Source organism: Capra hircus, chromosome 24 (assembly GCF_001704415.2).
Source record: "Capra hircus breed San Clemente chromosome 24, ASM170441v1, whole genome shotgun sequence".
Lineage (NCBI taxonomy): Eukaryota > Metazoa > Chordata > Mammalia > Artiodactyla > Bovidae > Capra > Capra hircus.
Genome location: NC_030831.1, coordinates 3,808,634 through 3,824,910, shown reverse-complemented (window position 1 = coordinate 3,824,910; position 16,277 = coordinate 3,808,634). Strand labels below are relative to the sequence as shown.

The window sequence follows — 16,277 nt, the reverse complement described above, 5'->3', positions numbered from 1 at the left end:
TGTATTGGTTTTACCATACATTGACATGAATTTACCATCCATATGGTGTAAAAAAAATGATTTTAAAATTTGAAGTTCAAATGGGAAATTTTTGTACTAGAAAGTAGAAATCTGTAGCTAGGATGAGAATGCTACTGTTGAACTTTTCTTTTGACACCAAAAACAATTTCAAATGATGCTATCCCAGGCCATTATAGACACCTGGAAATCAATCATACTTTAAACAATAGTACTTTTTATTATTTCAAAGTGTTCCTCTAGATTGTCAAGGCACTGCCCAGATGGAGAGCCACAGAGTGTATATTTCTAGCATGACTCTTGCCCTTGAACTCAAGACCGGTAGAGTCAGTTTCCTGTTGGAGATCTGTCTGGATGTCCGTGGACTTTCTCGTAGAACAAGTCCCAAACTGATTTTCTCCTTCCAACCAGCTCAGATTCCCCAGGCCCAAATCTCTGATGTTGTCTTTGAGTCCTTTCTTGTAGACTGCACGTCCAGTCCCCGTGGAGATTTGTTTGACTCTGGTTGTGAATGTGTGTCTGGGATTTGACCAGATCTCTTGTTTCGTGCTGGTCCTCGGTGCAGACCACTGTCACCTTTGCCTGGGTTTTACTGCAGGAGCCAGTTAGTTCATCCCTCTCTTTCTGCCCCCTAGCCCCACCCCCACCCCATCCCCAGTCTGTTCCAAGCAGAACAACTGGAGGCCTCTATTGAAACATGTGTCCTGCGTGGGCTTCCGTTCAGACACTTTCTCACCTGAGTGCCAGCCCTGGCTGCGTGGCTCGGTGCCCTCACCCGTCCCCTCTGCCCTCCATCCCAGGTCTCTCTGGCCACTGTGTCCTCCGCGGCCTCTGCCCCTGCTTGGGGGAACACCCAGCTCCTTGATGTTCACTCATACTCCCAAGTCTCCCAAAGGTAAAGTGCTGGTCCCCTGCTGAGGTTCCAGCTCTTCCTTCTCTCTTTTGTTTTTAACCCACCCCTTTCACTCTTCAGATGCTCTGTGTCGTAGGTGATGTTTTTGTCCCGTTTCCCTCACTGGGTTTTACAGTTTCCAAGGTAGGGACTTGTCTTTGTTTGATCACCTACTCACTCTGGTTGCCTAGACTGTGCCTGCCTGGAGCCGATCCGGTTTAGCCGATCCGTGCACACATGAGTGTGTGCACGTGTGAGGAGCAGGATCGATGCAGGAGCCAGGTGGGCCGAGTGCTGCTTCATTCTGATGAGAAGCCACAGAGTTTAGAAGGAAAGCTCTATGAAGATACGGCTTTAACTGTCTGATTTTGCCTCCTACGTGGAGAACCTGCCAGCTGCTGGTACCTAGGAAGGAGAATGAGTGGAGACAGAATGAAAAGTGTAAAGTCATGTGGGTTCATTGGGAGCAAGGCGTTCAGTGGTATGGTTTTTCTGATTCAGGATTATTTTTGTTTTATTTCTGGTGGTGGTGGTTTTGTTCAGTTGCTAAATTGTGTTAGACTCTGCAACCCCATGGACTGCAGCATGCCAGGCCTCCCTGTCCCTTACTATCTCCCGGAATTTACCCAAGTTCATGTCCATTGAGTTGGTGATGCCATCCAACCATCTCAACCGTCTCACCCCATACCATTTCTGGTGGTACCTAGATTATAAAATTTCCAAGATAATTAATTATTATGTTACAGTATTAATACTCTTATGGTGGCAGCGAAGTATAGGCACCAGTCAGTGCTCTCAAATTACTGGCAATATTATTATCCATGGAGGTAGGTAAGTTCAGTTGGTCCTGTTTGACTTAAACTGTTTTACTGAGGAAGACATTGAGACTTTTACACTAATAGTACTTTGGACCAAATTAAAAGGATTTGCTTAATGTCAGGTTGTGGATGAATGAATATTTTGCATTTGACTACAGTTGAGCTGTGTTTTTGTATTTTAAATTCTACCCCATAGTAATAAAATATTATTAGAATGTTTACTATTATAGACATTCAGCAGATAATGTCAGAATTTTATAAGAAGCTTTCGTTCTCTGTGTAGTTTAGCTTATTCCCCTGTGCAGTGTAATATTTTTGTTTACTTCTTAAACCTGGAGCATTTTAATTAATAAAATTTTTTTCTTTTTAAAACTGCACTGTGGTTTATAAGCTCAAATTTCTTAAATTATACTTGGCCATATAAATAAGCTGTGCATTGCAACTCTGGGTTCTTAACCTTTGCCCTTTGCTATTAGCTTTATGTTTTTTTAATTATAGGAAAATAGAGGACAGTAGGAAAGTCATGACTTAAATGGACTGTTGTTATTATGGTATTCTTTTTAAAGGAAATGAAAAATATTATTTATTTTGTTCAAATCAAGTGAAACAAATATAGAATATCTTGTTGCTGTTATTTTACTAAGCATTTAATTCTTTATATGTAATGATGATTTTTCCATTTTATGGATTGATGGTGTGATAGGTTATTTATAGTTGTAAGGCATGTGTTCTTCATAGTTATTAATATATAGAAAAGAATGAATATTATTTTCAGTGTATACAAATGTTACTTGAATAATAAACTCACAGTCATTAAAAAAATACAAATATTACTTCAGCCTCAAAACTGAGGTTCCCTCTATTTTATGAAAATAACCAGAAGAGGCCAGACATGAAAAGGAGCATTTCCATTTTTAAAACCTGCTTCAGTCTTGGCTTCTGACGCCCGTCTCTCCCATAAGGCCGCAGCACTTGATACGGTCTTGTGCTGCCCGTCTGTGCAGACATGTCCGGATGAATTCAGCGTTCAATGTGAAGAATCTTATAACATGCCAATCTGATTTGCAGCCCTTCATATCTTAGAATGCTAATTAAAATCACATTTTTGCATATGTCATGGCTCTCATGCACATATGCAAATAGATTTTGTTGCCTTTCAGCTATTAGTAATTAACTTTATGAAGGACAGCTGTAATACATAATTAACAAAAATGTTTGCAAGCCCTTTTACATTGAAAGTTACAACGGTAAATTTTTATTTTTTTGCTTATCAAGAGAGCTCTTTTAGTCTGATGCTTTGGAATGAGATCTAAGTTGTTTTAAACAATCACAGGACATAATTAAATTGTGTTGTACTACATTCAGTAGAAGAATGGTGCTGTATGCAGTGGCTGCTGATTCCTGTCCATTTCATATTTATGTCAACGAAATTGAATTAAGTGATCTGATTTGTGTGTAAAATAAGATAGCATGTCGGGTAATACTTTTTGTTTGTTTTAGTTATTGATATCTTCTGGGCACTTAAATACATTTTTTTTGCATGTATTGCAGACATGGTAAACATCTATATCATTTTAAAGAACCTCTCTTCAAATCATTACCATCTTCTTAAGGAAGCTTCTTGAAGGCTATTCATTTTCTCTTTTATAGTCCCTTAAATATTTAATAAAGCGACATTTTCTCAAACTCATTTCATGATTGAAGTGTGGGATCGACTCAGGGGCAGGGCATGTGATACTGAGGTGTTGGTTTATCTTTCTTACTGACACTGAAGACGGTGACTGAAGAGCTAAAATCATTGGTTTGGTCCTTGTTCATATACACAAGTGAGAAAATGGCCCAGTCAGTGAAGTGCAGTTACTTCTTTTGGTTTTCTGGTGTTGCAGTGCATCCGTCTGTATGCAACTTTCTGCTGAGTGCAGTGCCATGTAATGTGCATTTTTCTGTTACAGCTGTATATATTTATAAATATATATATCCATGTCATTTTTAAAAAATTTTGCACATTTCTAGTAGAGACTTATGTTTTAGTTCTATAATAACTTTCTGTCGTTTTCTTTTTTGTTTCAGGGTTGCATTTGTTATGAAGAAACACTTAAATACTCATCTGTTAGGCAAACATGGAGTTGGCACACCAAAAGAAAGGTAATTTTCATCCATTTAAAATAATTGGATTACGATAAGTATATCTTCATTTTAGATTTTGTTTAGTGAGGTGACTCCTCGAGTTTTATCCAGTCAGTTCGTCATGTTTTACGTAAGTGGTACTCTCATGTTGAATATCATATATTACGCCATTCTCCCATAAAAATTTCATGTAGCATTTTAATTTTAGAAAATTTGATCTAAACATATTGGAAAAGATTTGAAGGATTTGATTTTTTTTTATCCATTTGTGGAATGACCTTGAAACAGAAGAGATAAATTAAAGGGAGTCAACCTCTGTGAATGCATTAGAATGAACTAAAATAAATATGTAAAACCAAACTATTGAACTTTGTGTATTTTTTTTGAGGTTTTAAAATGACATTTTTGAATTCTCACTGTAGAATTAAACATTGCTGATTTGAAAAAGAAATACATCTTGTGTCATCCCCCAAATAATGCTACGGTTGCCATGTCATGAAAAATAACACTACAATTACAATGTCATCAGCTGCCAGGCTTCCTTTCTTCTTGCTGCTGTGTCATAATTAGCTGCATCTCATAGGCTGGATTATATTAGGTGAGCTGAAACATCGCGGTGTCAGCCCCCAGGCGAGCCTGGCTGCTGCTGGAACTTGCCGTTCCTGCAACACTAGTGTGAGCAGCCTCACCTGTAAGAACCTAGTGGGCTTCCGACTCGGCCCAGATCCTCAAAGACAGCATGTGAAATCCTGCAGATGCTCCTTTAGACTTTTGTTTTCAATACGGTTGTAAAATGCCAGTCATGGTACAGTTTGTTCTGTCATACTGTAGCCTATGGCTTCTTCTGCCATATTTGTAAATATTTAATAAATGAAGAAAAATTGAAATACTCATCAACATTTTCTATATTCACAAGAAATTTAACTGGACCTTTCTATTGGTGGCATATTGTTTTCTTAAGCATTTTGGTTTGGACATGTCTACTATGTCAGAATACTGGAATGTTATGCATGCCTACTTTCTTCCTTTTGGTTTCTCATACTTTTCTTTGTCACATTATATTTAATTTGAGACAAAATTTACGTGTTGGAGAGATCCTGGATGCATTATTCTTGAAATTTGAAAAATTTTCTATTATTTAAATTGTAATTTTGGACTTGTCAAAGTTATGTTTTATAAGCACTTAAGAAACAAAACGTCTGTAGTTACTGTGTTCTTGTTGCTTTCACTTGCATTATCTCGTTAATCGTATTACCATGTTGTGGTGGTTTAGTTCTCAGTCATGTCCAACTCTTTGTGACCCTGTGGACTGTCTCCTGCCAGGCTCCTCTGTCCATGGGATTTTCCAGGCAAGAATACTGGAGTGGGTTGCCATTTCCTTTTCCAGGAGAACTTCCTGACCCAGGGGTCCCCTGCATTGCAGGCAGATTCTTTACCGACTGAGCCACCTCGGAAGCCTATATTACTATATTAGTGGTGCATTATTTTTCTAATATTACAGAATTAAAGACAGATTGAGGAATATACAATATCTCATAAATAGTTAAGTATTGGAGTTGTTATTTTTCTGATTCCAATTCTAGTGTTCTTCCTCATGGTAATTATTATGTTTCACACTGAAAATCTTTACATACAGGTACTTAGGGTGTTTTATTCACAAAACAAATTTGAAAGAAAACATTCGATCTAGATTGCATGATAAAAATAAAATATTTCCCTGCTGTATAACCAGTATATATTTTGAATTCAAATGTATCATTTTGGTTTTTATTTAGGAATTTAGAAAGTTTAAATATATTTGTTCATATTGTTTCATATTAATGAAAAGTTCATCACCTTGTACATATATTTATCCTGCAGGCACCTTAAGAATAGTAGGTGTCTTCTGAATGTGATCCTGGGTGTTTGAAAATTCCAGCTGTGCTCTTCGGTTTTTCCATTTGCCTTTTCCTGTGCATTCCAGGATAGCTCTCTGTTACTTCCCTTCATTTCAGTCCCTGATACACAAAGAAAGGCTAAATAGAGGCAAGAGAAGGAATCTATGTCTTTCTACCCTTGGAGGTATGATAAGCTTTTTCTCTAACATTTACATGATTTTTGTCCTAAAATCAGGAGATGAGTCTCAAATGGGAAGGCATTCCTCATCTTCTATATCATTCCCTCCTAAGTAGTCTGACTGCAAAGTTCCTCTCAGCTCAGCGTTAGATTGAATTGTTTTTCCTGCTAAAATTCCTGTGTTTGAGCGGGCCTCTTATTTATAGTATCTGCTTATCGATAGGGGAGCCCCTCTTCTTGCATAGAGAGGCTGAGTTGGAATGCCAGGGCCTCAGCCACAGCATAATTTCCCAACAGATGTCCATAGCTGAAGAAGACTTAAGATGTAAGGAGCAGAATCTAGCCTGATGGATGCCAAATGTTCCTTCCTTCCAGTGCGCCTTGCACACCTCCGTGGAGAGGGAATCGATGCCTTTAATAGTCTTAGGAAACAAAGAAACTCTTTATCAGCATGTTCAACCATCTCTTTGGGCAGAACTGTTCTCTCAATTAAGTTAAACATTTTTTCTTACCTATTTGAAACATTAATGCCTTGCTATAGTTTTGCAAGCTTGCTGTATTTTAATTTCTCTAGGACAATGTAATCAGTTTATTCTTTTTATGTTTTGAATTTGATTCTCCCCTCTTATGTGTTGCATATTATGGCAAATAGTAATAGAAGTTAGCTAAATAGGCTGTGACAATTAAATTAATAATGCATTTTGTTTGCAAGTATTTAGGCTTTGTGTTTTGACTGATATATGCAAAAATGATAATTTATTACAAATAAATTCATATTCTTGCACTATAGTTTGATGAACTAATAAATTTTGTCAGCGTGACTGTCATTAGCCACAGAAAAATAAATAATTTCAAATATATATTTTTTGACTCCGGGAAACACCTGAGGTGATTGCTTGTATAAAAGCAACTTTTATATTCTTAAATTTGCATGAACTTATTTTAAGGTAGTATATTACTATATTTTAGAAGTCTTGTACACTTAAATATGAACAGCTAAATACAGCTACATTCAGTTCACATTCCAAAATAATAAGCTGATTAATTTGCAAGTTCATTCTAAAGTATTCCCTATTTTAAATAAGTAATTCTCTTTATAATATAGTAAGCCAGAGTAGCTTTATGACTGTTTGAATTCACTAATAGTAATCTAGAAAACGAGCTTATCCACAATTATCACAATTGAAACAGCCATAATAAGTATGTCTTATGTGAAAGCCAGGTGCATATTACAATAGAAAGAGATAGCATTTGTAGTTCAGCACTTGGAAATCAGCTGGGCTTTGAATGACTGTGGAGATACGAGGAGAGGAAACAATTCACTCAGAATTTCTGAGCTGATAAGTGGCTTTTGTGGTGTCTGGGACAATATCAGAAAAGGTCTGCACTGGCGGTGTCTCAGAAAGGCTCATGTGCTCCCGAAACCAGCTTTTCCAATAGAGGATTTTAAACTGGATGTGGACATCAGAGACTCTAGGAGCTAAATAATGTTCTTGTTTTTTCAAGTTACTAATGAATATCTAGATTGAAACTTTAATATTTTTTCAATGAAGCAATTTTTGGAGGAGTCTATGCATATTCTAAGTCTCAGATTGTGCCTAATTTTCAGCCCAGCTGTTGGGTATGTTCAGTCCCCTAGGGCGGGCCCAGGGCTCGCCAGTGTTTTTGTTCAGGTGAATGGGTTTCCCTCCTTTAGATGGCTGAGCCATAAAATTTTTCCTGACTTCTCTCCATCAGACGTTTGGAACTTGTGGTTAGGCATCTTTCTTTCAACAGTATCTTTGAGCTTACTGATAAAATCTTCCCCCAAACTCTTATATGGACCAGATACTATGTAGTTTGAGCGTGGGATAGACATACGGCAGCCCCTGATATTGGCTCTAATTTGCCATGAGCCATTGCTACAGGGTCCTGTGGAGTCTGTCTTGTCTCCTTTATGGAGAACTTTCGTATTTATATGTTAAAATTGTATGGAAGCATCATCATTGTTCAGTTTAGAGGGGCTCACCCTTTTTCTTGAAGCGTGAAAATATCATCCAAAACCCAGACATTCCTGGAAAAAGTGTATGTACGTGTACATGCAGTTTTTATTGAAACTTTGCCAGTGATAGATACTGTGGGTTGACTAGGTTACTTTTAAAGGAGAGAACACTACCTTTTCTAGAAACTCTGTATTGGACGTATTTCAGTTCAGTTCAGTTCAGTCGCTCCGTCATGTCCGACTCTTTGCGACCCCATGAATCGCAGCACGCCAGGCCTCCCTGTCCATCGCCAACTCCCGGAGTTCACTCAGACTCATGTCCATCGAGTCCGTGATGCCATCCAGCCATCTCATCCTCTGTCGTCCCCTTCTCCTCCTACTCCCAATCCCTCCCAGCATCAGAGTCTTTTCCAATGAGTCAACTCTTCGCATGAGGTGTCCACAGTACTGTAGTTTCAGCTTTAGCATCATTCCTTCCAAAGAAATCCCCGGGCTGATCTCCTTCAGAATGGACTGGTTGGATCTCCTTGCAGGCCAAGGGACTCTCAAGAGTCTTCTCCAACACCACAGTTCAAAAGCATCAATTCTTTGGCGCTCAGCCTTCTTCACAGTCCAACTCTCACATCCATACATGACCACTGGAAAAACCATAGCCTTGACTAGACGAACCTTAGTAGGCAAAGTAATGTCTCTGCTTTTGAATATGCTATCTAGGTTGGTCATAACTTTTCTTCCAAGGAGTAAGCGTCTTTTAATTTCATGGCTGCAGTCACCATTTGCAGTGATTTTGGAACCCCCCAAAATAGTCTGACACTGTTTCCACTGTTTCCCCATCTATTTCCCATGAAGTGACATGACCAGATGCCATGATCTTCGTTTTCTGAATGTTGAGCTTTAAGCCAACTTTTCCACTCTCCACTTTCACTTTTCATCAAGAGGCTTTTTAGTTCCTCTTCACTCTCTGCCATAAGGGTAGTGTCATCTGCATATCTGAGGTTATTGATATTTCTCCCGGCAATCTTGATTAGGTAGACTCAAATTTTTCCTACTAGGAAAGATTCTGTTCATAATGTGAGATGAATTCCTGTTGTTGTCCCGTTATTATCCATTTTAAGTAAGTAACTGCCTTTTGGCAAAATTGGTATTGCTTATGTTTTCTTTTCTTAAAGGATCAGCTGTTTTTCTTACTGTTTATTCCATGTGAATTTCTGTACGGTACCTTCTGTTTTCTGTCTTAGCACTGAAACAGGCAGTTGATTCTCAGGGAAGCGCGCTGAGATGCCTCGTCCCGTGTTGAGTGTGCTTCCTCTCATCTCTGAGCCGTGTTCTTCGTAGCGCGTGTGTCGCTCACGCGTCTGTCGCTCACCAGTCACTGTTGTTGATTGGTCTCCCCTCTCAGTTCTTCTTTTAATCAGTGGTTAGTGATTTTTTTTTTAGATGAGGCCCAATTTTGGAAAAATTAAGTGTCTATGGGCTCCTCTCTGTTTTAAAAAATATTTATACAAGAAATAATTCTGTTGAGCCAAAATGGAGGAAAAACATTTCAGTTCATTCTATCTTGGATTGCTTGTTTTAACGAGTGGGAGGTTGTTCTATTTGAGTGACTTACTATTGCTTCTGCATGAGCCGAGGACACCCTTTCTTCTGCCTTGTCCCATTTCTCCTCCTTGTCATCTGTAGACAGCGTCTAGTGTATAAATAATATCCTGTGATCATTTAATACCATTTTATTTAAGGAAGTTGGGTGGAATAGACAGACAACCCTGCTAAATAATTACACCCATGTGGGAAGATAGATAGAAGTCACATCACTTACTCAGGGTTGTTATTTTTAGAAAACTTTCTTCTGTGTTTTACTGACTTAATCTGACCATTTATAAACGTTCATAAGGAGATGAGTATATATTTTCCACCAAAGTTATCTCGTTAGTACTTGGGTAGTATTTCTAAATTAAATGGGCAGTTTAGATATTCTGTGGTTGCCTTATGACAAATGTTTTCTTACTGAAATGGATATATTCTAGTTCCTACTTCATAAATTTTCGAGGTGAACATTAGCAAAAGTAAGCATCACTGGTGAGAATGTTGGGGTTTCAGCTTGTCATGTGTGTATGGAAGTTTCCAACTTACTTTATAGGGAGGGGTGTTTGGGCCAAGTTGCAGATGGTTCTCCTGACTCATCTGTGAGGGGACAGAAAACCCCCTTCCTAGCTGGTAACTCCCTTGGGCTCCTCAGTTCCCATGAAGCAATGTGAGCCCTACTCCTGCTTCAGCTGCTCAGCCCAAAGCCCTGTGGAGTATCTTGATACTATGTGTTTGTCTGATAGATTAGTTTGCTGTTCTGAGTAAATATTCCTTCTGCTCATTTCTCCTGAGTGGACTTTGAGTGGTGTCCTTCCATCAGGACAGCCGCTTACCTTTATCCCATTGTGTCTGCTTGCCGCCTCCAGCAGCGTTTTGACTGATCTTGTAGTTAGTTTTTACGATCATGACAAATCTCAGAATGCTTTGAGAAGTCATGTCTTTATTGTAACGATGTTGCTCAACGTGCTGTTCCTGGACATAGATCGTATCTTCCTAGTGAGATGGTTGGGGGCAGTTTCTTTCCAGTCTCTCTTTCAGGAAAAGGTGTGCCTTTCTGAAACAACTTGTCATTTTGGCCTTAAGTACTATCAACTCATGTGTATAATTGAGTTTTCCTCCTTATGTTTACTTCTAGAAAGCTCAGTGCCAAAGTTGTAACTCATCTCCAGAAAGTAGGATGGACTTCATGGAATGCATTCTATTTACTACTGTTATTTCTAGTTTCATCTTTTTTTCCCTTATGGGAAATTCCCATTTTATGTGAGTGGTATATTTTAACAACTTCATATAAATCAAAGCTCACATAATTCAAGGGAAGTTTTGCAACAGGGATATTTGTGAGGTAGGGTCAGTATTTGTCTGGGAGGATGCGGTCTCCAGCGCTGTGCTCTGGGGGCATTGTGTCCAGCGGTGCATAGCCCTGTGATGAGGCTTTAAAAACTATCCTTGCAAATATAGTGCACTTTACATGGTGCTTTTTACTCTTTAATATTGTCTTTTATTGTGAGGAATGCTTGCTCCTAGAGTGTGCTGAGCAGACATGGCATGTCCTCCCCTGCCAAAGAAGGGAGGGTTGCTTCACTTTTATATCAGGGTCCTTGCTCTCTACTCTGTCAGAAGTAACTGCTGCTCAAAGTATGTCACAGCTGTGCTGGTAAAATACCATGTCTACTACTCCGGGGGAAATTCTCCCGTTAGTAGGGGAGAAAGCCTAGGTGTTAGAGTATACGCGTGCTGCAGAGATATAGGACTATTTTCTACTCTTTCTAAGATTCATTCTTTAATTTTAAGCTAACATTTGATTTCTCTCTGTGTGTTTTATTCTTGAGCATTGAAATAGACATGAGTATTATATGAGTCTTGTTCTTCAGAAGATATTGGAGGTTATGCAGTTATCCATAGTATGTTGAAAGAAAGGCTACACAATGATACAAAAGAAAGGTTTAGAAGAGGGAACAGTTAATCCTGTCTCAGAGGTGTTCTGGGGGATGCTCATGAAGACATCTGGTTTATTTATTAATGGATTCTCCCAGTCAACATTGACTACATCTACGCTGTTGTGTTCCAAAGTTGAGCTGGCCTGTCATGTTTGCAGATCATACACCCTCTGGTCTCATGCCCCGTCGATTTGGCTTGACGGACTGAGGCTAAGGATGCAGGGATGACGCACCTGTAAAGGGAAGGGGAAGTTTTATCAGGTGGGAGGTGCTGGTGAAAACACGGCAGAAGTGCTTTTCCTGAGAGTGTCTGGGCCAGCTGTTGCTTTAGGACAGGCCTTTCTGCAGGGGCGCCTTTTAAGGGAGGCCCCTAGTGAGGTGCATGTGAGCTTGGCTGCTTCTGCTCTAGTGCGTCCTGGGGCTGGAGGAAAAGGGTGGGCAGAAAATGAACAGGTAAGATGCCCGCTTAGCGCTGCTTAGGAGGGGAGCACAGGTGGGAGTATTCCTTCAGGGTGACGATGGAAGGGGTAGTGAGTTGGAATCCAGCAGGAGAGAACCAGGAACGCTGCGCTGGCGTCTTGTCTCGCTCCACACCAGGGGAAGCCAGCAAGCCTTTGGCGTGGAGCTCAGACCTCAGGGAGGCTTCTCGGGTCACATCACAGAGATGCTTCCTGGACCCTTGCCCTCTTCCCCTGCTCCGGCTACTCCCCTCAGTGCCAGTCGCCTCTCCTCATTCATACTTCAGAGCTTGCCTGCAAATAAGCCCTGTAGTCATTGGTTTTACAGGCAGACCTTGTTTCCCAGTGCTTTGCAAATACTGCATTTCTTACAAATTAAAGGATTGTGGCAACCCTGTGGCAAGCAAGTCTATCAGCTCCATTTTTTCCAGTAACATTTGCTTACTTCTGGTTTCTTTGTCAACATCTGGTAATTCTCACAAGATTTTAAACTTCTATTATTGCTTTATTTTATGTTGACCTTGGATCAGTGATCTTTGATGCTGTTACTATGACATGAAGGCTTGGACTGATGGCTAGTTTTTAGCAATCAGTTTTTAGCAGTCAGATATTTTCTAGACATAATGTTATTACATACTTAACACAGTATAATGTAGTGTAAGCATAACTTGTATATGCACTGGGAAACTGAAAAATTCCTGTGACTCCCTTTCTTGCTTTATTGCAGTGGTCAAGGACGAAACCGTGGTGTTTCCGAGGGGGGTGCGTTGTGTTAGACACGGTCTGTCCCAGCTCTGTACCCGACTTCCCCCTTCCTCTGTGCTTTTGTTCTTTCTGCCCTCATCACACTACCATGTTTCTTTCATCCGGATTGTCAATCTAAGTCACGATTTTATTTCAAGCTTCAGTATGAGGTGCTGGCCTTCTGTGAGTTTCCTCCTTGTTTATTCCATCTCTAAATTGTGTTTATTTTTTCATCATATTCCTATGGAACTTTGCTGAACAAAGAATATATACATACACAGTGACGCAGTGGTAGAGAGCCACCTTTGTATGTGTGTGGGCTCAATCTCTGGATCAGGACGATCCCCTGGAGAAGGAAATGGCAACCCACTCCAGTATCCTTGCCTGGGAAATCCCATGGACAGAGGAGTCTGGTGGGCTATAGTCCATGGGGGGAGTTGGGCAAGACTTAGTGATTAAACAACAGCATATATATATATATATATATATATATAAACTCCATCTCCCAAAGCAGAAACCCAAAAAACTATAATGATACTGTGTATAATTATGTAATCTAGTACTAGTTCATTGAGTTACTATACCAGAAATGTATGATTTAGTAATGATAATCTTTATTAAATGAGGAATGCCTCCTTTTTCATTCCTATATACAAATAAGATAAAATTGAGTTCTGTGGAGAAGGTGAACTATACCTTTTCTAGTATGAATGTTCTAATTGTTTTTTCATATGTTAGTACATTGTTGCTTAATATGACAAGCTAATTTTTAAGGATTTTTGTGGGGCTACCATTTAGTTTAGTAGTTCAGTCAGATCTTGGGTATAAGAATGCCTGCTCTTTTAACTCTCTTTGAAGTCAGTAAGTGATCCCCACGATGATCAATCAAATATGCTAAATGTTCAGAAGGTAGGTGTTTTCCCTTGGCAGGCATCTAGAATATTTTTGGCCATTCTCTTCTTTTATTTCACTTAAATTGCTTTTAGAACACTGGGGCTTATACATCTGGACTCTGACTAAAATATGCCCTAAGCTCTTATCTTTAATTCCCAGTCAGCACCAGAATTAAAGAGAACAAAGGCCTATATGTTCACTGCAGCCTTCAATTATGCTTAATTACCAACTTTCATACAGTTTCATTATACAGTACTGACTTCTTGTGAGACTTTCTTTATATTCATGATGTCTTGGTAGTTGCTTATAAAAGTCCAAGTTTAAAATTTTTCTGAGGAATTTTCAGGAAACTTACAAGCTTTCTGAAGTAATTTTGGTAAAGTTGGATCAAAGCAATTTGGTGATTCATTTTAACAGATGAAAAACAAGAAGTTTACATTTTGTCATGCCACAGAGCACTGATGGGAGAAATCGAGGGTTTGTTTACCTGGTATTCTCCAAGACATGTCCCCTCAGCCCCGGGCCGCTTGAGGATCCCACTGTGAGCTTCAGACCAAGGGCCGCCCCCCCAGCCCTGGGCTGCCCTCTCCCTGGCACTCAGAGGGGACAGGCAGGCAGCCACGCCCCTTATGAGGCAGGTCGGCCTCCTGGGGATGCCAGCCGCCTGCAGAACGACTGCCTTCTGTTTCAGCAGGCCCTTCATTCCCTTCAGAACCATCATGATGCCCGCTGATAGGATCTAAGATACAAGGCTGAATCATATGAAATCAACACTTAGGTTAAAAACCGTCAAATACTGGCAGTTTCCTATGAGGCAAACCTAATTCTATTTAGAACTGTTTCTGAAATGTGATGTTACTATCAAAATCTGCTTTTCAGGGAAGTAATAATTTCCATTGTGTTTTAAATGTAATCCTGTTCTTGCTTTGTTTAGGGACGTGAGTGATTCCCTTATGTAGTATGTGGGTATAGAAATTGGGTCAGGGTACAAGGAAACCCATCTCATCATACTTTGTTCACTGTTTCCACTCCGTGTCCACTGAAAGCCATGTTGGCATGCCTTCTAGGCCTGGGCCAGCTGCATTTTCAAAGCCCAGGTTTTGTCTCATTGTGAAATTCCTGCCCTGGATCTGCATTCTATATAATCTTTTCTTACTCCTAAGAAGACTGATGTACAGTTTAGCACATTCTGCTTTGTTTCTCTTTATTCTTTTAAAAACACCAAGTTTGTACCCTGGGTCCACACAGATGATTTCCTGAGGGTTATGGTTTCCAACTGTCCTCCTTGTCTCAGGCTTTCAGAAGGTGATTGATCTTCAGTGAATATTGATAGATTTAAGATATTAAAATTCTCATTGAAATTTTCCTCTTTTAAGATGGACTTTTTCCTAACTGGTGTAACATACGATTTATAGTCACATTTTAATAAAAGTATTGCAAAATAGTGTATGTAACTATCTGTGGTCCTGCCTGTTAATTGCGTCAACCTCAAATGCATTCTTCCTGAGTCACTGTGGATTTATTGTCTTCTCATTTGGGAGGCCCAGGACACATGTTCTCATTCCTCAGGGTTATGGTGACATGGACATGGATTTATAGTTATACGAGTACCAAAAAAATCATACTATATATAAACACAGCATTTTTTTAGCATAATAAGTACTTATTATTAGATAAAAACGTTTTAAAGAAATTTTTAGTTACTGAGGTTTAAACCATATCTCTGTCTCTTTTTTCATGCTAATCTGGTGCAGAAAGGGATTATGGGAAATACTAGATTCAGTGGAATATATATGAAGTTTTTTAAAAATTATACACAAATTTTCTTTAAAGCTAATTAAAACAGTAATTTCCCCTTTCATTCTCACAGTGCACTGTAATATTGAGAATTTTTTTCTCATTTCACATTTATAATTAAATAATAATGGATATGCCATATATTTTTGGCAACTAGGAAGTAGCAGTCTTACGGCTGGATATGTGGTCTTTAAAATTTTATGCTTTCCTTTTTCTAAAAAAATATTGTTGATATGATAATCAGATTTTGAAGATTAGGAAAATTTCTAACAAAAGAATTAACCCAATGTGTATTATTTATTAGTACTCATAGTAGTAGCAATATATGGACATATTTAAAGTTTCAGTGAATTTTTGGTTTCTCTCTTTCTGTTAAACAGAAACCAAAAATTTTACATGGAACACTACTGTGTAAAACCAGTAAAAACCAGATGCTCTGTCTGAAGCCGCCAAGGAGTCCAAAGACTCCATCAGTGGTGGGGCACCTTCTCTGTGTCTCAGAGAAGCCTTAGGCTCCTTATCACACTAAAGAGAATCTCGACACACAGCACTCCTTTACTTGTACACTAAGCCATTGACGTTTGCAGCTTTCACGTTTACAGTATTGTTGATCCCTAAGTGACTGAGACGCTGGTGTGCTTGGGCGCTCCGAGCCCGAGCTCTTAATTTAGCTGGAATGCGGGCCCGCCTTCAGGCCTCAGTGTGCTCGGCTCATCATAGCTGTCTCACGCCTCTGGAGAGCATAAAGACCAAAGCAGGTTAATCAAACAGATCAAGGTCTGGATCTGATGGAAATAAAAGAAAGAATGATAGAAATGTCAGAGTGTGGTTACTCTGAGCTAGAGATACATGATAGGACTGAATTAAAATCTGGAATGTAATGTTCTAGTTCTGATGTTCAGTGGAAACTTCACAGATGTTCATTCTCTTATTGAGTGAGTAAATTTAAAAAATGGGGCCGCAAATGGACCA

At 39.3% G+C, this 16,277-nt stretch overlaps 1 protein-coding gene across 1 annotated transcript in view; it reads left to right on the top strand.

Annotated features, from left to right (window-relative positions):
* ZNF407 (zinc finger protein 407) overlaps positions 1-16,277 on the top strand; it is a 380,108-nt gene that overhangs the window by 143,017 nt on the left and 220,814 nt on the right. The window contains exon 4 of the mRNA XM_018039541.1: positions 3,799-3,873. Coding sequence (XP_017895030.1) covers positions 3,799-3,873 — 75 coding nt within the window. The remainder of the gene's footprint in view (positions 1-3,798; positions 3,874-16,277) is intronic.